General features: G+C 42.9%; 3 protein-coding genes, 1 long non-coding RNA gene and 1 pseudogene across 7 annotated transcripts; 4 read left to right on the plus strand and 1 right to left on the minus strand.

Annotated features, from left to right (window-relative positions):
* Positions 1–1,382: 1,382 nt before the first annotated feature.
* On the minus strand, positions 1,383–3,168 carry LOC115677404 (uncharacterized). Of its 4 annotated transcripts, none has more exons than XR_008818701.1 (4): positions 2,985–3,168; positions 2,559–2,701; positions 1,982–2,449; positions 1,383–1,745 (listed from the first exon to the last, which is right to left on the minus strand). It is a non-coding gene; the product is annotated as an uncharacterized LOC115677404 (long non-coding RNA). The 4 variants fall into 4 exon arrangements; XR_008818702.1 differs by lacking the exon at positions 2,985–3,168 and having other exon boundaries at positions 1,982–2,074; positions 2,190–2,449; positions 2,559–2,723; XR_008818700.1 differs by lacking the exon at positions 2,985–3,168 and having other exon boundaries at positions 1,982–2,074; positions 2,148–2,449; positions 2,559–2,723.
* A 928-nt stretch (positions 3,169–4,096) lies between these two features.
* LOC115677403 (receptor-like serine/threonine-protein kinase SD1-6) lies at positions 4,097–8,803 on the plus strand (annotated as a pseudogene).
* A 745-nt stretch (positions 8,804–9,548) lies between these two features.
* LOC115677402 (receptor-like serine/threonine-protein kinase SD1-6) lies at positions 9,549–14,094 on the plus strand. The gene is made up of 7 exons (XM_030600566.2): positions 9,549–10,784; positions 10,889–11,020; positions 11,143–11,324; positions 12,038–12,248; positions 12,920–13,157; positions 13,238–13,388; positions 13,482–14,094. Exons 1-7 carry the CDS (start codon positions 9,701–9,703, stop codon positions 13,794–13,796), a joined length of 2,313 nt encoding a protein of 770 aa, XP_030456426.2. The 5' UTR covers positions 9,549–9,700; the 3' UTR covers positions 13,797–14,094.
* A 1,277-nt stretch (positions 14,095–15,371) lies between these two features.
* LOC115677268 (class V chitinase CHIT5b-like) lies at positions 15,372–16,995 on the plus strand. Its single transcript, XM_030600398.2, has 2 exons — positions 15,372–16,526; positions 16,967–16,995. The coding sequence occupies exons 1-2, from the start codon at positions 15,410–15,412 to the stop codon at positions 16,993–16,995; spliced, it is 1,146 nt and encodes a 381-aa protein (XP_030456258.2). The 5' UTR covers positions 15,372–15,409.
* Positions 16,996–19,089: 2,094 nt separating this feature from the next.
* On the plus strand, positions 19,090–24,541 carry LOC115677400 (ATPase 8, plasma membrane-type). The gene is made up of 15 exons (XM_030600562.2): positions 19,090–19,301; positions 19,862–19,981; positions 20,071–20,169; positions 20,256–20,393; positions 20,489–20,803; positions 20,981–21,307; positions 21,416–21,535; positions 21,631–21,753; positions 21,858–21,962; positions 22,050–22,359; positions 22,439–22,953; positions 23,040–23,213; positions 23,329–23,511; positions 23,611–23,786; positions 24,259–24,541. The coding sequence occupies exons 1-15, from the start codon at positions 19,248–19,250 to the stop codon at positions 24,353–24,355; spliced, it is 2,856 nt and encodes a 951-aa protein (XP_030456422.1). The 5' UTR covers positions 19,090–19,247; the 3' UTR covers positions 24,356–24,541.
* The last annotated feature ends 1,416 nt before the right edge of the window (positions 24,542–25,957 follow it).

Genomic DNA, 25,957 nt, shown 5'->3' on the forward strand with positions numbered 1-25,957 from the left:
TCAAGTTCAGTCAACCAATTGGACTTTCCTTTCTTTTTTTTCTTTTCCCACACGGCGACAAAGGGGACAAAATAACCTTTCCTTTTCTATGTCCTCTTTCCACGGTCAAAGATCCAACAACACTTCAGCGTGAAAATATCAAATTACGTACCAGCTTATATGTACTTTAATTCGTGTCAGGTTTTAACGAGTTCAAATTCGAGATATATTTTAATATATATATAGCTTTTATTTTTATTTACACTACTGACATCTACATATTATATATGGTGTAGCTCCTCAACCCACTTGAATTACTCGAGGACGTTACAGTCGATCCGGAACACTTCTAATGCCATCAGCCATCAGAGCTTTAAGTCTGTTCAAGAATTTGTACAAAGGGCATCGGACAGAAGAGATTCAAGATCGCATATCCAATGTCGTCCAATACCTCGAAACTGTTCAAATGACAGACAAATCGGGGTATATTTGTTCATCTTCCCTTATGGGTTTAATTAGTATGGATAAAATTCAAGACAAGCAGACAAGATGACTTGAGAATGTGGATGGGGGGAGAGATACCTTTCTTACCCAAGAAAGGCGATTATTTTGGGTGCACTTGGAAATCGTTTGAATGGCTTTGATATCTCCATCCGGGAAAAAAAAACACACGGAAGATGTTTGATAGATCCAAAAGCTCGAAAAATACTAAGAAAGCCTTCTTTATATAGTTATATTCCTTTAAAGAAAGAAGAATACGTAAAATTAGTAAAATTTACGAGTATTACATCTTGAGGATTGCTTTGAAATTTGACCAAAAAAAAAAGGGGGGGTTAGGAAACCAATTATCCGGGAGTCCCCAAATATCTTGTTACGTCGAGCAGTGGCCTGAAACTCGACTTAAGGAATAAAAAACGAAACAATATTCCTATGATTGAGCCAACAAGGCAATGGTTAAGGACGATGACCAATCTAAATCAAAGTGGATTCTAGACCATTTCGAAGTTTTATAGGTCTTGAATCTTGATCGATCATTTCAAGTTATGTTTTTTTTTTTTGGGGTCAAAATTTCCAAGTTATGTTACTTACAAGAACTGAGATATCCTTTTTAGCAAAATGGCTCCCCAGACTCCTAGCAAAGTCTCCATAGACAATGCCCCTTATCTGCGTGCTCAACCAAAAGGATAATCTAATGCGTGATGCACCGTCAGCTCCGGCGTTGACCATAATAGCTTAGACACAAAAGGATAATCTAATGCGTGGTGCTGTGAAAATCCTACCCCCACTCCATTCCTATTACTTCCAAGTCCTAACTATAGTAAAATTTGGCGATTCTCACTCAATATTCCTTGCTTTTTGACAATGCTTTGATAAGTTTATGAATAATACATGATACATAGACGTAAAGAAAAGTTCTTCAATATCGTTACTTTTGAGAGGTCCAAGCATCACACAAGAGCTATGCACAGCATTGTTTCCTCAGGTCAAAACCGAAATCGACAAGCAAAGAATTACATTTTAGCTTATAAACCTTATTCCCTTGCTTCCTATTTTAATACATCAGCAAACAACACATTCACCCCAGGCCAACCATAAAGATTGTAGGGCCGGATTCGCGGTCACGTAAGCTCCAGATCACCCGCCATTCTGCACCTACTCATAAATTATCGTCAATGATGGTGGACCATAATAGCTCAGACACAAATTCACATCTTTTTGCCCTCTCTTCATGATCCTTGTCCAACAAAGGCAATGCTTGACTGTGGCTGGCACCAACAAAAGGCGCATATTAGAAACAAGAACACCACTCTCACAAGACAAGTGATGAAACGTTCAACCAAAATGTTGAGATTGTTACGCTAAGGCCTTTAACAGCAAAACAAATTCACCGCAGAATTCAGCCTATCTCTAACGGTAGTAAGAAATTGAAACATTCATGCTTTGCTTGTCATTAACACAAAAGATGCAGCCGGAAAAAAAAAAATCTCGCAGCAATACTCACCCCGTCCAACATGGCCATCAAAATGCTCGCTCCAACCAGGCAAATGCTTTCTAGCATTTTTCTTCCAGGCTTGTTCAAATTGAGGCAGCTCATCTAGATAGTCATGAGCTATATGAATGAACCATTTTTGGGAATCCGGCATTTAACAAACAAGAAAATTCAATACCTTCATTTAGGTTGTGCAGTGTCTGCATGGTATCCACCTTACCATCAGAATTAAGCTTCCTAGTAATAGCATGCCCTTGCAGTAAGTATTGCTTCGAGTGTTGGATGACCAACACTCCATCAGAAGTGCTGGGGCGTTGATCATCTCTTGAATATGCCTTTTACATAAACCATTCCCTTCTCACTGAGCTAAAGCTCCTTCCTCATCTGCTCAACGATCTCCGATAGCGTCCGTCTTCCGCCACTATCATCTTTACCTTAATTTGCTCCTTCCACGATGCCTGCATCCAATAGTGTGCTCCACTGCAAAATATCATATCAAGGGTTCAGCATATTCACAGATGATTTTTGTTCTTCAGAAATGAGGAACACTACAAATCGGACACTTCAAGGAAAAACAATCTTCACTTACGCTAAGGGGCTCAATGCAATGATCCAAAACCAGTTGTTACCAATGTCCGGAACAGTCTGTAAGAACAAGGTCAACGGTAGTGAGGCTAATACAGGAGCAGAATGTCAGCAATGCCGCTTGCCCTTGGCTCGGAGTCATCATCCCTTCAAACCATCAAACGAGAGCACGAAGCAAATTAACTAGCAGCCCTTTTAGAACAGAGAGCACCATGCTTGGGTTTTGTTTTCATTTGCAGTAACAATGGTGGCAAAAAACCATAAGGGGACTCCCTCTCTCCCCCCCCCCCCCCCCCCATTTTGTACCGAACCCACCACCACCGAAGAGAAAAGTAAAAGAAAAAGACCAATCAAAACCGCTCAACGCGGGCACACAAAAAAATGGATCGACGGAGATTCCAGGCGCGGGGGAAGAGGAGAAGAGGGGAACCTTGCTTGTGGCTGGCGCATTTCTCGACGGTATGGCACTGAGCAGAGAGCGAAAGATCGCCGGAGCAGCAACAACGCCACGGAGGGAGCGCCGGAGCAACCAAGAAGCCTAGCGAAATTTGAGAGCGAAATCGCAGAAATTCAAAATAAATTTGAAAGCGAGATAGGAAAGTGCGGTGGGTTTTCTTCTTCACTGCGAAAACGAAGGAGAAGAAGAGAGAGAAGAAATAAATGCGTGCGGAGGGAGAGAGAGAGAGAGAGAGAGGCTTGCGGGGCTAACAAGAGAGAATGAATATTATTTTTTTTTTTTGTGCAAAATTTCCATATGGGCGAGCCGGGACCACGCTGACTTGGCGGTCCCGACCACCTAATATTTTCTCATTGATTGCTACATCAAAGCGTGAAGGAAGGTTCGATTGATGAGGAATTGACCAATCAATCCAACTCGTTCCACACGCATCATAATTGACAGATTTGACTGCCATTTTTCGGACGACTCACGTCCCGCTCGCTTAATTATGTGAATCTCACGTAAAATTTACGTGATCTACGATAGTGACGGAATGAGTTCACATAAATCGGGTGCATGCAATGCTCTCTTCTTTAAAAAAAAGAGTATTGGAAAGATAAAAATCAACATACAAGTCCGCCCCCGTTATGAAATATTAGATAACGGATCGGACACTATGAGCCGTCGGATCTAGAAAATACCGCATGTAACCCAAGCAAGTATTTTACATGACTAGCACAGATACTACTTAAATTGAATCGGGATCGTGGGATTTGGATAACCCATATGGGACCTACCATTTTCAATGGTCCAAACTGAATTTATATACCTAGATCTATCGTCAAAGGGAGATAAAAAAGAATTTCCCCTTCTTGATTTTTTTTTGGTCGATTCCCCTTCTGGATTGACGGGGTCATTCGAGCACAAGAAAAGGCTTTATTCGCACGAAATTTCCTAGTCACGATGGTTGTCCACATTTCACCGAACCTAATGTTTCTAGACTAGAGTGAGGTAAAGTCAGAACTCTAGAATTAATACGAAACAAGCCACAACATGCGCATGTGGTCCGACAAATCCTGTATAAAACCAGCTCAAAGATGTGCAACCTCTTCCATGTTGTAACTCATCGAAAATGGCTTCCAACGATAATCACATCCTTCTCTTTCTCTTCTTCTCATTTCTCTCTCTCCTCCAAATCAAGTCATGCATGGCCCAAAACGTCAAAGGAGGCTATTGGTTCCCAGACAGCGGGGTCACCGCCTCGGACATCGACTCGACCCTCTTCACTCATCTCTTTTGTGCGTTTGCGGACCTCGATGCGTCGACAAACGAGGTGGTCATATCGTCGCCGAACGCTCAGTCTTTCGCAACCTTCACTAGTGACGTCCAACAGAAGAACCCATCAGTCGTAACCCTCCTGTCCATCGGAGGTGGCAACTCAAGCGCGAATGACTTTGCATCCATGGCGAGCCAGTCTAGCTCCCGAAAGGCTTTCATCAATTCCTCGATAGCCCTAGCTCGGTCCAATGGCTTTCATGGCCTTGATCTTGATTGGCAATACCCAAACACTACCGAGAAGATGGCCATCTTGGGGTTGCTGCTCCAGGAGTGGCGGACTGCAGTGGCTGCTGAGACGGCCAGCTCGGGCAAGGACGCTTTGCTTTTGTCGGCGGCGGTCTATTACTCGCCGCACTACACTTCTTCCACGGATTATCCTGTGGCCGCCGTGGCGGCGAGCTTGGATTGGATCAACGTGATGGCCTATGATTTCTTTGGCAGTTGGTCCACCACCACAGGACCACTTGCTGCGCTCTATAATCCAGGTAGGGGAGGCAACTTTGACTTTTTTCTGGGTTATAAACTTCGACTATCCTGAGGTACAATGAAGTTTTGTTAATCTTCTGTCGCATGACTTTGAAATTTGTTGCCTCAACGTCAAGAGAACCTCGAACGTTGTCCCCCAATTCAAAGCAGCGCTCTATAATCCAGGTAGGGGAGGCAACTTTGGCTTTTTTCTGGGTTATAAACTTCGACTATCCTGGGGTACAATGAAGTTTTGTTAATCTTCTGTTGCATGACTTTGAAATTTGTTGCCTCAACGTCAAGAGAAACACAAACGTTGTCCCCCATTCAAAGCATACACCGTCATTCCACGAGTAATTAACATGAATTTTGTTGTTCATTTAAAATCATTTGTTTGTGCTCATCAAACCCGTAATTTTCTCGACATATGCTGCATCTGAAATCGGTCCTTTCGATTTTCAGGGAAAGGCTTAAGCGGAGACAACGGGGTGATTGCTTGGATTCAGGCCGGCATGCCGGCGGGGCAGATCGTGCTCGGCTTCCCATTCTATGGCCGCGCATTCGTCCTCGCGGATGCCAACAACCACGGCTACTTCGCGCCCTTCACCGGGGCGGCGATATCCTGACTGGTTGATATCCTCTGACGGGTCGATTAAGTACAATCACATCACGACGTACATATCCGAAAACAGCGCGACCACGGTGTACAACTCCACGGTCGTGTCCGTCTACTGCTATTCCGGGACGACATGGATCAGCTACGACGATAAACAGACCATCTCTACCAAGGTTGCGTACACCAAGCGAAGAGGACTCAAAGGTTACTATGCATGGCACGTTGGTGGTGATGACAACTGGGTTCTCTCTCAAACAGGTGAGTTTTTAAGAGATTCGTGTTAGGGGTGAGCAAGATGGACCGTCTGAAGCGGGATCGGACAGGACCGACCGGTTTGGTCCGGTTCTCGAGAATATCGGTCCGGTTCCCGGTTCCTAAAAGTGGAACCGGTTTCCGGGCGATCCGGTTTCCGGTTCTAGGACCGCACCGATGAATATATATTTTTCTAATTTTTTCATATATATATTTATTTACTTTTTAAAATTTTCAAAAAAAATAAAAAGCCTAATCTAACTTTTCAATTCCCTCTCGCCTTTACCAATAAGTGATTGGTCTGATCCGGTTCCCGATTCTAGAAACTGGGAACCGGTCCTCTCGATCTAATTCTTGATTCTTGAGTTAGATCGGACCGGACTGGAAACCTATCACTCCTAGGAGACAGCCAAGGACATGACGAAGTAGAACCAAAATCTTTGAAACGTTGAAAACAAATATCAGTATAAATTTAATAAAACGGCGTCAAACTTGACTGAAATATATATATTTGAAAAGTCAAACTTTCCAGATCCACTTATTCTCGCTTGGACAGGTTAGGATAAGTACCTCACAGGAATTTCTGATGAAGGTTTTAAAAAATTATTGTATTTTTTTTTTAAATTATTGTATTGAAAATGTAGAACTAAATGTACTTCATGGACTTAATTGCCTCGTCAGCTCAAGAGGCCAGCGAAGATCAGCAACACAGGCGATGGTTCCGGCTAGTTCTGCCTATTTCGATTGCTGTAGTCGTTCTCTTTATATTTGGCGTGATATGCTACTTACAGAGGAAAACATTGAAATCAAGAGGTACATTTTGCTAAAGTTCACTGGAGGATTGCTATACCTCTGTGGTTTTCGGGGACATTGACTTAGGATTCAGCAACTGAAGGATTAAAGTCGATACATTTTCTTGGTTTTGATTCTCAGGTATTGCGGGTGTAATAAAAGGATTTAGTCGCCAATTCAAGACTATGGTGCATAAAGTTGAACGTCCTGAAGGCGGTGCTCCTAATCTGCAAAGATTTTGTTATGCCACCCTCAGAGCAGCAACCGATAACTTCTCGAGTGAAAATAAGCTTGGAGAGGGTGGATTTGGACCTGTTTACAAGGTAAAATATATGAGGCCATACTTAAGCTAATGATTTCTTTTTCTGTTTCATTGCAAATCCTATGAATTGTGAACCATGATTAAGTGCAAGAGCCGGTACTCTTGCTCTATACTGTGGGTTTATTGTTGTTTAAATGCGAACAAGGGAAATAACTCACCCCCAAATATTTTTCGTACTCCTTTTGCTAAAAAATGTGGTCTTTGTTGTTTATAGTCTTGACTGATTATTGAGAAGGTGAAAGTAATGGGAACTTGATTATTTATGATGTATGTGAGCTTGCAAGTTTCATTATAGGAGGTTGGACTTGGATGCATTCTGCTCAAGTTTTGTTTTTCCATTATGATCCTTGGGGTTATGTGACTTATGTCATAGACAAAAAAACTGTCTTCCAGCATAAACAGTGAAAAGTTTAGTTCTGAGTCTACCATGTTCAAGTGAAAGGTAGTTGCCCTGTACTGACCGTCAGCATCCCTGTTGCTCAGGGCAAGTTGCCCGAAGGACAGGACATTGCAGTAAAGAGACTTTCGAAAACTTCGAAACAAGGGCTCGAGGAGTTCAAGAATGAAGTTACTCTCACTGCCAGCCTGCAACATGTCAACCTCGTTCGCCTTCTCGGATTTTGTATCGATAGGGAGGAAAAGATGCTGATCTATGAGTACATGCCATATAGGAGCTTGGACTTCTATCTTTTTGGTTCGACATCTTTCATGCTTCTTACAATAGTCATTGAGCATAGCCTGGGTGTTTTAAAGTGACATCCAGTGTGATACTCCAAAAGGCTTATATGGGTCCCCTGTTCCAATTCAATGGCTAGATCAGGTAGACCCTTCTAAGCATTTGGGGTTCACAAAGTTATGTTATGCTCTAATTTTGCTTCTGGTTCTGATAGCCTTTAGGTTTTAATGATGTAGATCCGATAAGGAAATATTCACTGGATTGGGAGAAACGTGTTCATATCATAGAAGGCATCACACAGGGGCTTGTTTATCTCCAAGAATACTCGAATTTCACAATAATTCATCGAGACTTGAAAGCCGGCAACGTTCTGCTGGATAACGAATGGAACCCCAAGATATCAGATTTTGGTTTGGCAAGAATATTCAGAAAGGATGACCTTGAGGCAAATACCCGCCGAATTGTTGGGACTTAGTAAGCGAGCTAATTATGCCACTCCTAGTTTTACCTCGCACATATTCTCCTGCTAAAAATCTCGTGCTTAAAACCAAAATTTTGCTCTTGTATATAGCGGGTACGTTCCACCAGAATATGTGACGAAAGGCATCTACTCGATGAAGTACGACGTCTACAGCTTCGGGGTACTGCTGTTGCAAATCATCAGTGGCAAAAAGACCTCATGTTACTACGGCCCGAATGAAAATCTGAATCTTCTCGAATTTGTAAGTGGAGATTGTTTGTGATTCAAAATTTGCCGGGCTCAAATTTAGGAGCATGAATTTTGACTTTTAACCGACTATCGTTCTTAATTTCAGGCATATAAGCAGTGGAAAGACGATAAATGCATGGAGTTCATCGACCCGTCTCTGGACAACTCGTCATCGTCTTGTAAGCTCATGAGATGCATGCAAGTGGCTCTTCTATGCGTGCAAGAGAAGCCTGGGGACAGACCCTCCATGTTGGAAGTGTCTTCAATGCTCAAGAATGAAGCTGCAGCTGTAAATTCCCCCAAGAAGCCTGCATTTTCAATTATGAAGGATGAAGATGAAGATGACAAGTGCTTGCTCAAGGAAGCAATCCATTCAGTCAACGATGCATCAGTTTCTGAATTGTTTCCTCGCTGACTATACATTGCAGGCATACAATGCAGTGGATGCTAATGCCATAGAGAGAATCTTTTTCAGAAAGGAAATAGAAACAGAGAATTTGTAGCATTATTTTCCCAATTGATTGTAATATATTTTTTTGCGTCTGTATAAATTTTAATCCTCTTGAGGCAGTTTGTAGGAATGTTGATTTCGAAAGGTGTACCAATTGGAATGAGAAAAATGCAGATTTATTATCTCCTACTTAAATCTCATCTATAATCTCCGCACGTGAAATGGCGACATGTTGATGTTTCATTCTGTATTAACCCACATCAGATCAACATCCGCAAATCTAACCTCCATCCTGCCGTCAGCCATCGTCAACAATCATTATCATATTGCCATCGCTAGCTCAATGACAAAGTTCCCTGCCTTCCTTTTTGTCTCCGCGACCCTCCTCCCTCCCTCTCTCTTCGCACGCGAATGCGTGAGCTCAACACCGCCGACAAGCTTGTGGCCGATTGGCAAAGCTTAATATGGCGTCAGGCTCGCCCTGGATCCTAATTGTAACTCTAGAAGGGCCTTTAGACTTGATCATGGGTTTACCCAAATCCCTCGTAATCCTTTCATATTTGAACGGACTTGGAGGGATTGCGAAAGACTTAAATGATCCCCCGTAATCCCTTCCCTCAATTCAGACAAGACTCTGTTTTTAGAGTCATTTCTTTCCCTCTCAATCTCGTCCTATCGTTTGGCCGCCATGGAAACTTTCGCGGGCACATCTGTCTGCTACGGACAAGATTGAACGACAAAGTTAGGCCCGACGATGAACGGGTTGGACACGGACCCAGATAGAAATATCCGCAGCCACGACCAGGACCCAAAGGCACCTGAAGGATGAAAAGGTCAAGTGTTGCACCCGATGAAAGCGAGCTTTTTGTATGCAAACGTGGCAAAATATGGCCGAAAGTGAACGTACAACAATTACAGTCGATCGAACAACCGTCATGCACTGATTGCCTGAAGGAGCAACGACTCTGTCTCATTTCGTACGGACAATACCGATTAAAGACCACGGCAAAGGCGTCGTCGCCTTCCTCCTCCCATCGACTCAAACCGCCACTTCTTGCTCTCACGTTATCTTCCGAGCTCTCTTTCATGGCGGACAAAGGCAAACTCGCCTGTTTCTTCATCTTTTTTCTCTGTCTCTACCCGTCTTTGGAGGAACAGACGTGGGTCAAGTCCGGTTACTTCTACGCCGGCAGCGAAATCCCGGTATCGGACATCGATTCCTCCCTGTTCTCTCACCTCATATGTGCTTTTGCTTCCATCGGCTCTTCGACCCATCCACTCTCCTTCAACGCCTCCTTTGAACAAATCTTCTCCACCTTCACGAGCACCGTGAAACGCAAGAACCCTTCGATCACCACGCTGCTATCAGTGTGGGCAGGCGGAGAGGCTTCTTCAGCTTTGGCTTCGATGCTCGGCGAGTTTTCTTCAAGAAGTTCCTTTATCGAGTCTACGATAGAAAAGGCAAGGCTTTATGCGTTCAGTGGGATTGATCTCTTTGGGGTCTTGCCCAGTGGGAGCATTAACATGACCAATTTGAGTGCTCTTTTGGGGGAGTGGAGAGATGGAGTAGATGCCGAATCAAGAAAATCTGGGAAACCTCGGCTGCTGCTGGTAATGGGTGTGTATTGTCAAGCCATTGTTGACTCTGTGAGTTACCCACTTGACTCAATTCAGAGATATTTGGACTGGGTCCACCTAATTGCTTACGATTACCATCTCCCCACCAGGGAAAAGTTTGCCCTCCCTCATGCAGCTTTATTTGACCCAGCTAGCCATAACAACACAGACTTCTGCATAACTTGGTTGTTGACTAGAGGATTTCCTGCAAGAAAGCTGGTTCTGGGCTTGCCCTACCATGGCTATGCGTGGCAGCTCGAGGATTCAAGAGACGATGCCATTGGCCATCCAACGGTGGGGCCTGCTGTGACGGCGGATGGGTCATATGGATATAAGACCGTAAGATCATTCATCCGAGATTTTGGTTATGGAGCCAGTTCTGTATATAATGGTACATATGTAGTGAATTTTTTCAGAAAGGGGTTGATATGGATCAATTTCGATGATGTGGAGGCCATTCGAGCCAAAGTAACTTATGCCAAGGGAAAAGGGCTTCTTGGTTACAATGTGTTTCAGGTTGGCAATGATCAGAACTGGGTTCTTTCCAGGACAGGTTAGGATAACTACCTCACAGGAATTCTTGATGACGGTTTTAAAATATTATTGTATTGAAAATGTAGAACTAAATGTAATTCATGGACTTAACCGCCTTGTCAGCTCAAGAAGCCAGTGAAGATCAGCAAGAGAGGCGATGGTTCCGGCTAGTTATGCTTATTTCGATTGCTGTAGTTGTTCTCCTTATATTTGGCCTGATATGCTACTTACAGCGGAGAACATTGAAATCAAAAGGTACATTTTCTAAAGTTCACTGGAGGATTGCTATATCTCTGTGGTAATTGGGAACATTGACTTAGGATTCAGCAAACAAAGGATTAAAGTTCTAGATACATTTTCTTGGTTTTGATTCTCAGGTATTTCGGGTGTAATAAAAGGATTTAGTAGCCGATTAAAGACGATGGTGCGTAAAGGTGAAAGTCTTGAGAGTGGTGCTCCTAATCTGCAAACATTTGGTTATGCCACCCTCAGAGTAGCAACTGATAACTTCTCGAGTGAAAATAAGCTTGGACAGGGTGGATTTGGACCTGTTTACAAGGTAAAATATATGAGGCCGTACTAAAGCTAATGATTTTCTTTTTCTGTTTCATTGCAAATCATATGAAGTATGAACCATGATTAATTGCCAGATAGGGTCCCTTTGCTCTATAATATGTGTTTGTTGTGTTCAAATGCGAGCAAGGAAAATAACTCACCCCCTTTGTCATACTCCTTTTGCTCAAGAATATGTGGTCTTTGTTGTTTATAGACGAGACTTAATATTGAGAAGGTAAAATTAATGGGAACTTGCTACCATTGCTACGAGAGAAAGCAAATATTTCCATATGTTGATTGAAGGTATGCCAGCTTTCTCTTTAGCAGCTACCAGCTTGTTGGTTTATACTCGCAGTGTCAATCACTTAGTTGAAATCAACAGGTGAGTATGTCTCATTAAGGTACATGTCCCCTCTAATTAAGCAGAAATATTTGGCGTCACGTCACAACACAACACAATAAGCTTGAGATATATAGAGATGCAGCATAGGTTTCTTTATGATGTATGTGAGCTTGTAAGTTTCATTCTAGGAGGTTGAACTTGAATGCATTCTGCTCGAGTTTTTTTTTTCTTTATAATCCTTGGGGTTATGTGACTTGTGTCATAGACAAAAGACTGTCTTCCAGCATAAACAGTGAAAAGTTCAGCTCTGAGTCTACCATGTTCAAGTGGAAGTCAGTTGCCCTGTACTGACCATCAGCATCCCTGTTGCTCAGGGCAAGTTGCCCAAAGGAAAGGACATTGCAGTGAAGAGACTTTCGAAAACTTCAAACCAAGGGTTCGAGGAGTTCAAGAACGAAGTTATGCTCGCTACCAGCCTGCAACATGTCAACCTTGTTCGCCTTCTTGGATTTTGTACCGACAGGGAAGAAAAGATGTTGATCTATGAGTACATGCCAAATAAGAGCTTGGACTTCTACCTATTTGGTTTGACATCTTACATGCTTCTTACAATAGTCTTGGGATAAGAATAGCGCAAGTGCCATAACTTTTGTACGGCGCTCACTTGAGTACCGTAACTTTTTATTTTCGCTCATTTAAGTGCCACAAATTTGAAAAATCGTTCACTTGAGTGCCATTGGTGATTTGCCTTGCTGGAAAATCCGACATGGATGACAGTTGTCCTACATGGCATCACCGGCGCGGACGTGGACAATTTTTTAATATTTTTAAATCTTTACTCCTTTTTTTTTCCTTTTTTTCAGTGCCGACCCTCGTCGGTTGCGAAGGCCTCACCCTCGCCCCCGGCCGCGAGGGCCGTCGCCAAATCAGGGCAGCCGAGGGCAAGGGCCTTCGCGGCCATATCGGCCGAGTGCGATGTGGCACTTAAGTGAACGAAAAACAAGTTATAGCACTCATGTGAGGGCTATACGAGAGCTATGGCACTCCTGTTATACTTGTCCCCAATAGTCTCTGAGCAAAACCCGGGTGTTTTTAAGTGACATCTAGTGTGATACTCCAAAAGGCTTAAATGGGTCCCCAGTTCCGCTACAATGGCTAGGGCAGTTAGACCCTTTTAAGCATTTGTGGTACACAAAGTTATGTAGTGCTCTAATTTTGCTTCTGGTTCTGATAGTCTTTAGGTTTTAACGATGCAGATCCAATAAGGAAATATTTGCTGGATTGGGTGAAACGTGTTCATATCATAGAAGGCATTACACAGGGGCTTCTTTATCTCCAAGAATACTCGAATTTTACAATAATTCATCGAGACTTGAAAGCCAGCAACATTCTGCTGGATGATGAAATGAACCCCAAGATATCAGATTTTGGTATGGCGAGAATATTTAGGAAGGATGACCTTGAGGCAAATACCAGCCGAATTGTCGGGACTTAGTAAGTGAACTAACTAGGCCCTCCTAGTTTTACCTCACAGATATTCTCCTTCTTAAACCAATTTCTGTTCTTGTATACAGCGGGTACGTTCCGCCAGAATACGTGAGGAAAGGCATATACTCAATGAAGTACGACGTCTACAGCTTCGGGGTATTGCTGTTGCAAATCATCAGTGGTAAAAGGACCTCATGTTACTACGGCCCGAATGAAAATCTGAATCTTCTCGAATATGTAAGTAGAGATTATTCGTGATTCAAAATTTTCCAGGCTCAAATTTAGGAACACGAATTCTGAAGTTTAACCAACTGGCATTCTTAATGACAGGCATATGAGCAGTGGAAAGACGAGAAATGCATGGAGTTCATTGACCCATCTCTGGATGACTCTTCATCATCTTGTAAGCTCATGAGATGCATGCAAGTGGCTCTTCTATGCGTGCAAGAGAAGCCTGGGGACAGACCCTCCATGTTAGAAGTGTCTTCAATGCTCAAGAATGAATTTTCAGCTGTAAATTTCCCCAAGAAGCCTGCATTTTCAATTAAGAAGGATGAAGATGAAGACGAAGACGACGAGTGCTTGCTCAAGGAAGCAATTCATTCAGTCAACGATGCATCCACTTCTGAATTATTTCCTCGTTGATTATACATTGCATGTATCCAATTCTGTGAATACCAACGCCATAGAGAGAATCTTTTGTTAAATATTTGGTTGCCTAGTACTTCGTTTGGCCCAGGATAGGTTAATCAAAAAGTAAAACGAAACAGAGATGATTTCTGGCATTATTTTCCCCATTTATTGTAATATTTTTCGACGTCTGTATAATTTGTAATCCTCTAGAGCCAGTTCAAGTGTTCATTCTTTCGTCTTGTAACATATAAAGCTATGAATAATCCGTCAGTATATACCCTGCGGGGTCTTAAAGCTACAATTGTCACTTTGTTCTTCGTTTGTTTTCTTTTTCTGCTTTGTCTTGTTCTTGTTCTTGATTAATAAGTGATGAACAGGATCAAATAGACTAAGCCGTAGAATAGGGTCAAGGCCGCCTTCCTTTTATCTCCTAGAAAACCAATCTCTTTTAAGTCCACAAATCTCTTAAATAGACGAGTCCCGAGCCAAAACTCAAACAAGAGTATTTACACCCGATGACGCCGATCTAACGTATGTCCGTGCATGACATATGCTTCTGTTCTTCGACACCGAGCTGGTCAAGCCGTCTTCATGATACCAAAACGGAAGAAACTCAAGATATCAACAACTTCTCATACTTGTGTGCACCAGTTAGGCTCTAAATTAAGCGGCTCATATCCATTTGACCACATTGAACTCAGCCACCCACGATTCCAAACAAGTAAATATTCAAACACAGTTTCTTGTTATCAATTATAGATCCTAGAACAGCTCTTCTCCATCTGCCATTTGTCCTTATTTTACACGAGTAAGCAGACCTGCAGACATTCATGAGAGACAAACGTTAAAAGACATCTACAAGATGTCACAAACACATCCATTAGTAATGGCCAGTGTTGTACTCAATTGATTTACTGTTTCTGCCATTTTGTTTCCTCGTTTGTCTCGTTAGGAAATGTTCATATTCGAAAGTGGGTCATCAAAAGGTCAGTTTATTAGTAAAGTAAGACTTTTTGGCCTCATTTTGTAACTCGAGAAAATTGACTGGAATCAGTCATGTTACGTCTACTTAGGAATTATCGAATTTGACCTATGTTTGTAAACAATGAGCAGGGGGGAAACTTTTTGGATTATTTATTACTCTCGTACTTATCACACATATATGATTCAAAATTAGCACTAGCTAATTTTGTTTTCAAGATTGGACCCATGAAATATCTCCCTCGATCCAGATAGGATTTCTCCAGACATTTTTACATCTTTAGGTAATTTGTTTTTAAGTACCATTCATTGTATTTTGTGATGCCATGAATTATACATGTATTTATCGTGATTTCGCTGTGACATATTCATGCAAGATCATGTCCAAACTCCTTTGCAAAATGGTCTTATTAATATTGGTTTGTCTATACAGTTTTTAACCATGGACAAATCTAGACAAGAACTTGGTAATATCGCCCAGGAACCCTTGTTTAGCTTCTTAGGATCTATAAAAGGCACATCATGACAAAACACAATCGTACAAAACTTAACTTTAAGCTAACCATTATCTCCCTATAAATATGCATGTTCCAATCAAACACCAAAGATCTAAATGCATTTGATCATATACCCTCTTGAAAAAAATGGCAAAGTTCACCCTTTGGCCTTTCCTTTGCATGGTCTCCTTCTTGTTCACGACCATGGGTTCAATTGATGTAACAGCTTCTTCATCATCATCTTCCACCATTAAAGGATCTTATTACCCTTCCTGGACGCCAGACTTCACTCCATCGGACATAGACACAAGTTTGTTCACTCACATCTTCTATGCTTTCCTCTCCCCAAGCAACATCACCTTCAAGTTCGAGCTCTCGGAGCCCATGGCAGTGGCTCTCTCGAACTTCACAACCACTCTTCGTTTTGCGAGCCCGCCGGTCAAGACCCTCCTCTCCATAGGTGGTGCCGGAGACGTTCCAACCGCTCTCTTGGCCAAGATGGCTTCACGCCATTCCTCAAGAAAAGTCTTCATCAACTCTTCACTGGAGGTTGCAAGGAAGTTTGGGTTTGATGGGCTTGACCTTGACTGGGAATCGCCTCAAAACCCAAAGGAGATGGATGATTTGGCCCACTTGTTGAGGGAATGGAGGCTTGCGATCATCGAAGAGGCCCGAGCCACCGAGCAGCCCCCGCTGTTCTTGACCGCCGCGGTGTACTTTGCCTCTGACTTCTTCCTCGATCCGGTGTACCGGATATACCCGGTGGCGGCCTTTAGGAAGAATTTGGACTGGATTAACGCCATGTGCTACGATTATCACGGGGCGTGGGACCCCTCTGCCACGGGGGCCCAAGCCGCATTCTTCGACCCGAAGAGCAACCTGAGCTCGATCCACGGGCTCAAGTCTTGGCTCCGGGCGGGGATGCTCGGAAAGCAGGTGGTCATGGGCTTGCCACTTTACGCGAGGACTTGGGAGCTCAAGGACCCTAATGTCACCGAGATCGGCGCCCCGGCAGTTAGCGCGGGCCCTGGGGGCGGCATGCTTCCTTACTCCGATGTGCAAGCATTCAATAGGAATCATAGTGCCTCCGTGGTATATGACGCGGAGACAGTGTCGACCTACTCCTTTTCCGGGACATCTTGGGTCGGGTACGACGACGTCGCCTCCACGATGGTGAAGATTGGATTGGCACAAGCCCTTGGGCTTCGGGGATATTTCTTCTGGGCCCTCAGTTTTGAAACTGAATGGCAAATATCATCCCAAGGTATGCCATATATCTCCACTCAAAAGTTTGTGTTGTAGCAATATGAAAGTACCGCACCAAAGGCTTCCCTTGAATTTTTCGTGTTCGGTTATGAGTTAACCTCACCAAAGAAAATGAGCTTTCTCTCCTATGAGGGGCGCCTCCATAGCCTGTCCCCAACTTGTGTGGTGGGTTTTAGGGATGCATCCTTATTTTAACGTGTTGGTGTCTATACGCCTCGCACTCTCAATTTTCCATTAACCAGGAGGTGGGAGTATCCTGTAAGAGTTTTATATCCCAATAATCCCGAGATCCGGACGTGAATCGAGATAAAGCCTATTAGGTCTTACTTAGGACCACCATTTGAAGGCTTTCTCGATATGTTATAGTTTTGACAAAGAAAAAGTATTTTAGAGTTCTTATCTTTAATTGAATTTTTATTTTGGATTTGTCTTATGCAGCATCCAGAGCGTGGATTCTTGATGATTGAAGATTCAACCTTTGTAACTCTTCCATATCTTCAGCAACTTCAAGTTAACAAGAAGCTCCTCAAGGCTTCAAGTTACATATTTCCCGGCTATTCATCCACACATTCAATCTCGGGCTACACACAGCCAAATTAGGAAAATTTCGATAACAACCGCGCATGACAGAATTTAATGCCGAGTTGTTTTTTACATTGATTTGATCATGTAACGTAACTTGTTTGAGTTGTTTTTAGATTTTGTTTGTTAAAAGAATCCCGAGACTGTTGCTTCTCTTGTATTCATAATCATGAACAATTAATGTTATAAATGTGTAAGCAAATATTAATGTCGAAGACCCAACAAGTCTTCTGTGCAACCCCAATGCAATTTTCTTTCGGTTGACATTTATATCGATCAAAAGAAGTATATTTGAATTGATGAGAACGACCTAGCATTCACCAAACGATGATCTTAGCAGGAGCATATGTTAAGTATGCTAATCTATAAAGCCTTGCATCACGATTTATAGTCCCATTGCATGCATAATAGCAAATCAGTTTCCAGATAAATATAATATTACCTTTATCTATTAGATCCAAGGTATTTTTGTTCTTGGATTTCGTTTGTTTCACGGGAAATGAATGATATAGAAAATATTTTCCTAAAAAAGATCGCTTGTATCACTTACAACAATGAATAAATGTAAAACATTTTCATCCCGCACGAAAATGTTTAGACATAAGTTCTTGTCAATAATGAAAACAATTTTCATCAACTAATTATTTTAAGCGATACAAATGATCATTTTTAGAAAATTGTTTCCCAAATTATTCATTTTCCGCGAAACGAATAAAATTTTGTATTCACATTTGTTGAAGTTAAAACTGAGAACCACGAGCTTGATATGCTACCTCGCGGGGAAATCCATTTGCGGCATAAGAAATGGGGTCAAGGCGTCCGAATATTGTACACGGAGTGACCCTCCAATACTTAAGTTAGCACTGGAAGTGAGGGAAATTTGGAAGAGAGAGCGTTTTTGCTTTTATGGAGAATGGCGGATTCTTAGAAAAACGTAAGGGAAGAAGAAAGTCTACATGAATCTCAAAATACGATTTATGTGTTACTGTTGAAGGGTCATTGGGTTGTGTTACGCAGGTGATAGCCTATACATGGACAAGTGGTGAAAGGAAATGACACGTGATATTCATAGCATTTTAAGAACCAATGCATGTCCATACTTTTAGATAATGGTAGAACCTTTGTGTGCTCAATGAAATAAAAATAAAATGATGTATTGTCAATTTTAGCTTACCGGGTAATCAATTGTCCCATCCGATGGAATACCTGGGAACCTTCTTTCTATGTTATATGTTCCTGTCAGCATGGTGATGACATGTGTCGAGAGATGATCAATGCGTCAAAATCACCCTTACCACATGACACACTCTCGATCCCCACAGGTGAAACTATCGGGTCGAGAGTAGATAAATTATGCGTAGCTTTTCCTCTTTTTGCTCCAAGTATTGACTGAGGCGTATAAGGAAATTAAGATATGATAGCTATTTCAACCTTAAAGATATGCATGGCCAACAAAAGCAAAAGAAAATCTTAAATAGGCACATATAACACATTCCCATGACCATCTCTTGTTTACCAGATAGAAGTACATACATAATGGAACTCTAATCCCAGTACATGGCCATTGAAAGCGATGAGTGTGCACATGTCATTTTGTGAATCCTGCTTGTGGAAATAAAATATTTACCATGAGTCGATAGAGCAAAAATAAATATGAAAAAAGGGAAAGAAAACCAACAATTTTGAAAGTGCACGAGGATATGAAGCACAGGCCAATTTACAGACAATTTCTTGGTAATTTGTTTTGTGTTTTTCTTTTTAACCCACAACACTCTAAAAATAATGGAGCAGAGGCATACACACATCCATCAAATGGCCGGGGACTTTGGGAAGCCACAAAGAACAAACAGACTCCAACTACAATTCCATTCACCAAGGGAAAAAAACTAGCGATCTCCGATTGCTTCTCACCCCGAACCTTTTGCTCTCTCTCTCTTTTCTGGGATTTATATAAAGAGAGAGTTGATGTACAAGCCAAAGGCTTTCTGATCCTCCATACCCTCCGTTTCTTCAGTCTCTCTAGGCCTTATGGAGGACAAAAAGGAGGCCTAGAGCAGAGAGTTTTTGCGCTCTTGGTTGGAGGAAAGGGGGGGCCAATAGAGATCACGAGGGTGTGTGTTTGTGTGCTGTCTCAACCATGGCCACCACTGACATCACCTTGGAGGAGATCAAGAATGAGAATGTGGACCTTGTGAGTTGCAGAGTGATTCATGTCTTTTTATACGTTGTTGACTTTGGAGATGTTCTTTTCTTGTCTCTCGGAAATCGCATTTTGTCGATCTTGCTGGCATGTTTAATATTTGGTTTTTGGCGCGTTTCTTAAGCATCGTCTGTGCATGATATGTTGCTTTGAATCTTCTGATACACCGAAATCTATCAAACTGTTGCTGATGCAATGACCCTTCAAAACTTATACTGTGTTGCTCCCTATAAGTAGTTTGGTTTTGGCATGCTGCAACGTATCTTTTATTACCACTGGTAAATTACAGAAAGATGCTCGATCCGTACTCTATATATATAGACTTTATTTACACGTCTAGAAAATTATATGTTGCCATGCGAATTTTAGCAATCAGACTGTACTACATCCTTCTCTTGCTCCCCATAATTTTAGAGATCTCATTTTCTTTTCCTTTTTGCCTTCACAATCATCTGTTTGCTTAGTAGGATAACTTTTTGCCCTCCAGTTTCTAAGTTTTTTTAGCTAGAATATGCAAAAATAATGACCATGGCATTACATTTGATGTTTAGGAGCGCATCCCCGTGGAAGAAGTCTTTGAGCAGCTGAAGTGCACCAAAGATGGCCTGTCAAGTGAAGAAGGAGTGAACAGGCTCCAGATTTTCGGCCCCAACAAGCTCGAAGAGAAAAAGGTAAATTCGCCAAATATAATATCAATGTAATTCTTCATTGCGACATCGTAAGCTCAAATTGTTTAATTGATATGGCGAAATTTGTGCAGGAGAGCAAACTTCTCAAGTTTCTGGGTTTTATGTGGAATCCTCTGTCATGGGTCATGGAGTCTGCTGCTATTATGGCCATTGCTCTAGCCAATGGAGGGGTAAAAACCATTTTGCCGAATCCTGACAACCAATTTTCTTTGATAATCGCCATTGTTCAGATAACAAGAGAAATTTATAAATGCAGGGGAAGCCGCCGGATTGGCAAGATTTTGTTGGCATTGTCGTGTTGCTCATTATCAACTCAACCATTAGCTTCATAGAAGAGAACAATGCGGGCAATGCCGCGGCTGCTTTGATGGCCGGTCTTGCCCCAAAAACCAAGGTGATTTTTGAGTATTTTATGTCTACACTGTGAATTTGTCTGAAACATTAGAATGTGGACTCGTTAAAAGCTTATGTAAATGTGAAAATGAATAGGTGTTGAGAGATGGTAAGTGGAGCGAGCAAGAGGCGGAAATCCTTGTGCCGGGTGATGTTATCAGCATCAAGCTGGGTGACATCGTTCCAGCGGATGCCCGCCTCTTGGAAGGAGATCCCCTCAAGATTGATCAGGCCGCTCTCACGGGCGAGTCGCTGCCGGTGACAAAGATCCCTGGTGACGAGGTTTTCTCTGGCTCCACTTGCAAGCAAGGTGAAATCGAGGCCGTTGTCATCGCCACCGGCGTCCACACCTTCTTCGGCAAGGCCGCCCATCTTGTCGATAGCACCAACCAAGTCGGTCACTTCCAAAAGGTATCTACATCATTTAACTCTCTACTTCCTCATCTAGTTGGATTCTTCCTGCATATGTTTAAATCACTTGTTCATGATCGTGAAACTTTTCGCATATAGATAAGATTGCTAGTTCATTAATGTGTATTATGTCTGACTAATTCTCAGAATGATTTCTTTTTTGGGTAATCTGATCAGGTGTTGACAGCAATTGGTAACTTCTGCATCTGCTCCATCGCAGTTGGAATGCTCGTTGAGATTGTGGTCATGTATGCGATCCAGCACAGGAGGTACAGAGAGGGCATCGACAACCTCCTTGTGCTTCTCATCGGAGGTATTCCGATTGCCATGCCCACTGTGCTGTCCGTGACCATGGCCATTGGATCCCACCGCTTGTCCGAACAAGGCGCCATCACCAAGAGGATGACCGCGATCGAAGAGATGGCCGGGATGGACGTGCTCTGCAGTGACAAGACTGGGACTCTTACCCTTAACAAGCTCACCGTAGATAGGAACTTGATTGAGGTTCGCATTTTAAACATTCATTTAAATATCCCAGGACAGTGTCATTACGATCTTGGAAGTTCTTGATAAGCAACAATATTCGTTTTCATGAATTTCCTTTAATGCCAGGTCTTCACAAATGATGTGGACAAGGATGGTCTGCTGCTATTGGCTGCTAGGGCATCTAGGGTTGAGAATCAAGATGCTATTGATGCTTGCATAGTTGGCATGTTGGGTGACCCTAAAGAGGTTTCTAGCCTTTAATCTCCTTCAATGAGTCTTATAGGTTCTTACAATGACGGATGTTCAAGGACGTTAAAAGGCTTCAATTATTCTTTATGCAGGCAAGGGCAGGCATCACAGAATTGCATTTCCTACCCTTCAATCCCGTCGAGAAGCGCACTGCAATAACTTACGTCGATGAGAATGGTGACTGGCACCGTAGTAGCAAGGGCGCACCGGAGCAAGTAAGTTGGTTTTCAAGTCGAATCAGTTCAAGTGATTCAACTGTCGGTGCTGGAGCGTTTCCAAATTTCGCATATGCATTGACCTTTTTGTCATTATGTACTAGATCATTGATCTTTGTGGCCTCAAGGGCGAGACGAGGAAAAGAGCCCATGTCATCATCAGCAATTTCGCTGAGCGCGGCCTTCGTTCATTGGCGGTTTCTCGACAAGTGAGCACTACATACTAAAATAGCACATATCGTTATTTTGTCCACGCTGGGGAACATATGCTAACTCCAATCACCTCTCTGTTACAGACGGTTCCTGAGAAGACAAAGGAGAGCGAGGGCATGCCATGGGAGTTTGTGGGTCTCATGCCTCTTTTTGACCCCCCAAGACACGACAGTGCAGAGACAATCCGGCGAGCCCTCGAGTTGGGTGTCAATGTCAAGATGATCACTGGTGACCAACTCGCCATTGGCAAAGAGACCGGTCGCAGACTTGGCATGGGCACCAACATGTATCCCTCTTCATCCCTCTTGGGTGAGAGCAAGGACGAGGCTATTGCTTCGATTCCTGTTGATGAACTCATTGAGAAAGCTGACGGATTTGCTGGAGTTTTCCCTGGTAAATAGAAGCACCAACAGTTCTCTGTCATTAAACTGTTGATGTCAATTTTACTGATACTGTGTATGTGGACGTGCAGAGCATAAATATGAGATTGTCAGGAAATTGCAGGAGAGAAAGCACATTTGTGGAATGACCGGTGATGGTGTCAATGATGCCCCAGCTCTAAAGAAGGCAGATATCGGTATTGCAGTTGCTGATGCAACCGATGCGGCCAGAGGTGCATCGGACATTGTCTTGACCGAGCCAGGACTGAGCGTGATCATTAGTGCCGTCTTGACGAGCAGGGCGATCTTCCAGAGGATGAAGAATTACACCATCTATGCGGTTTCCATCACGATCCGTATCGTGTTGGGCTTCCTCCTTGTTGCTCTCATATGGAAGTTCGATTTCTCACCCTTCATGGTTCTCATCATTGCCATATTGAATGACGGGACTATCATGACCATTTCCAAAGACAGAGTCAAGCCATCTCCTGTCCCAGACTCGTGGAAGCTCAAGGAAATCTTCGCCACAGGGGTTGTCCTCGGAGCATATATGGCCATCATGACTGTGGTCTTCTTTTGGCTTGTGCACGATACCGACTTTTTCACGGTAAGTAAAAGAAAATCCGTTTTGATAAAGACATGCTCATAGAGTGAAGTGCTTAGCAAGAAAAGCTAAAAGTGGGTTTCTCGCAGAATTCTTTCGGGGTGAGGCCAATAAAAAATAATGTGGATGAGCTCACTGCAGCCCTCTACCTGCAAGTGAGCATCATAAGCCAAGCTCTTATATTTGTGACTCGCTCGCGAAGCTGGTCATTCGTTGAACGGCCAGGACTCTTACTTGTAGTCGCCTTCATTGCAGCCCAGCTAGTAAGTATGCTTAACGATCTCTTTTGCGAATCACAATATCACTTGCACTGTTTTCCCCTAAAAGACCTGATTGAAACATCTCTAAATTCTTGTATAACTTGTGTATGATTGAAAGGTTGCCACGATTATTGCTGTTTACGCGAGCTGGGAATTCGCGAGGATCCAAGGCATTGGATGGGGATGGGCTGGAGTGATCTGGATCTATAGCATTGTGACTTACTTCCCTCTCGACATCCTCAAGTTCATCATCCGCTACAGCTTGAGTGGCAAGGCCTGGGACAACATGTTGCAGAACAAGGTTTTCATTCTTTCACAGATTTCATACTTCTCACTTGCGTATATCGTTACCCATTTGATTTTAATCTTCTTCGTTTTCTTTTATTGGTTGATTACGCAGACCGCTTTCACTACCAAGAAGGATTACGGCAAGGGTGAGAGGGAGGCGCAATGGGCGATAGCTCAACGTACTCTTCACGGTCTCAATCCTCCGGAGACTCTCTTCCATGACAAGAGCAGCACGGAGGAGCTGTCTGAGATTGCTGAACAAGCCAAGAGACGCGCCGAAGTCGCAAGGTAACGACCCTCATTCTCATTGAAAGATATGTCAATCGTATGAGGTCAGAATTATGGCTCACTCCACACTTTAAAATGAGTTGGCCTAGCAAAATTATTCAAACTCAAGAGCAGAAGAAGGGCTATTATCCTTTTTTCATTTCTTGGTCTCCAATGCCTCGAGTAAATTGCTGAGGAAAGAATGGTCAGCTTGGAGAATGAAGAAACTTCGGCACAACCTTTAACCAAAATTTTTCTGTCAGTTGTCATGACTCGTGAATGTATGCCACAGCCGTTCCTCGACGCCTTCTACTACAGTTTTATGAGAATGACAACTTAAAAAAGCTAGCAGAAAACCCCAAATTCTTGCAATTAGATACAATTGCGCGCATATTCTGGACATCATATTCTAGACTTAAATCTTTTACTGAACTCAGTCTAGAAAGATTACATCAACCTCAAGTGAATTCTGAAAACCAAATTACTTTTGCAGGCTCAGGGAGCTGCATACTCTCAAGGGGCATGTTGAGTCGGTGGTGAAGCTGAAGGGGCTTGATATTGAGACCATCCAACAACATTACACTGTCTAAGATATACTCACCATGTTGTTACAGATTTGATTCACCGAACTGAGTGTAATAGGAATGATGTAAGGAAGAGCTAAAAGGAGATGATTTATTCTGCTTTTTGTTCTCTCCTTTTCAGCTTTTCAGGCTTTTGTGATTCATATGAATTAGAGTATAGAAAAGATGAAGCTCAAATTTTAGGAGCAAGTATACGTAACTAGTTTCGGAAATGGAAGAACGACTTAGGCGTGAGGGGTTATCATACTACAATGGACCAGATTGGGAAACGTTATTACTACAATATTATTTTAGCAAGCACCCATCTAAAATTGATATTTGGATATTGATTTTTCTGGCTTTAGGACCAAAGGCCAAAGGAGCCTCGTCGAGAGTAATGTAAATGTTATGGAGCACACACCTTTTATTAAAAGTACTATTGAGAGGCGGTTCATACTCCCTATCGACAAAATGGCACGGGCGTCCCGCTTCCTAGCGAGTGGGCGGGGATCCGGAGGGCCTCCTTGGTGGGGGTTGCAAGGGGGCAGCACCCTCAGGTTTTGCTAGAGTGCCTTTATGGTGAAATTCTCTGCTAAATATAACTTTAGCTTAAGAGTGAACTAGGATAAAACTTGTATCTTAATTTTGCTTTCTCAAATTTACTCTATATTTAATTATGTTTGTGTGCATAATCCTAACAAGTCTTGATAGATTTGTTAAGAGAAGTGAAGCAAGTGTGTCCTACCTTGTTCCTCGAAGTTGATGATTTGATCGCTATGGTTGCTCCAGATCGAGCTCGAAGCTTTTGGGCATGGCTATTTGAGCCCGAGGTGTTAGATGGTCTTGAGCCTCTCTCACCCTAAAAACTAGCTCAAAAGGGTGAGGCTTTCTATCACACTTATAATCGACCACCAACCCCCTTTCACTACCGATGTTAGGACAATCTCAACAATCTCCCTGGCCTTGAGTTGGAGCGCGACAATTGATATTTCTCTCGTATGACTGTTGGGTCTAGACTTGTTGGCATTGGATTCTGATACAGTGTTGGGTGGTCCTGGGCCTCTCTCACCCAAAAGCTAGCTTAAAGAACGAGACTTTCCCTCATTCTTATAAATCGACCACTAGCCCTTCCACAACCGATGTTGGGACAATCTCAACACGAGGCTTGCGGCCGCCATGGCCTAATCTAACTTCAAAGATCACAACCGCCATGGCCGCCCGAGCACAAAGATTGCAACCATGGCCGTTTGAGCTCGAAGCTGTGCATTCGCCATGGCCAAATCCAGCTTCAAAGCTTGCGACCCCCATGGCTATTTGAACTTGACGCTTGCAGCCGCCACTGCCAGATTTGGCTTTAAAACTCGTGGCTATTATTGCTGCTTAAGTTCGAAGAATGGCCATTTTTTGAGCTCAAAGCTTGCAGGATATGGTCAAATCTGTCTTTGAAGCTCACAACCGTCATGGCCACTCAAACCCAAGCTTGAAACTCGCGATCGCTATGTGGCTTTTCAAGCTCAAAGCTCGCGAGACGTGGTCATGAGATCTAAAGGTCGTACGCCTCGAGCTCATGGCTATCATGACCCCTAAGAGCTTTAGAGCTGCAATTGCACTAGCGGCATTTGAATATTT

This window comes from Syzygium oleosum, unplaced genomic scaffold (assembly GCF_021117445.2).
Source record: "Syzygium oleosum isolate NSW1041296 unplaced genomic scaffold, Sole_v2.1 Sole_v2.21, whole genome shotgun sequence".
NCBI classification, from domain to species: domain Eukaryota; kingdom Viridiplantae; phylum Streptophyta; class Magnoliopsida; order Myrtales; family Myrtaceae; genus Syzygium; species Syzygium oleosum.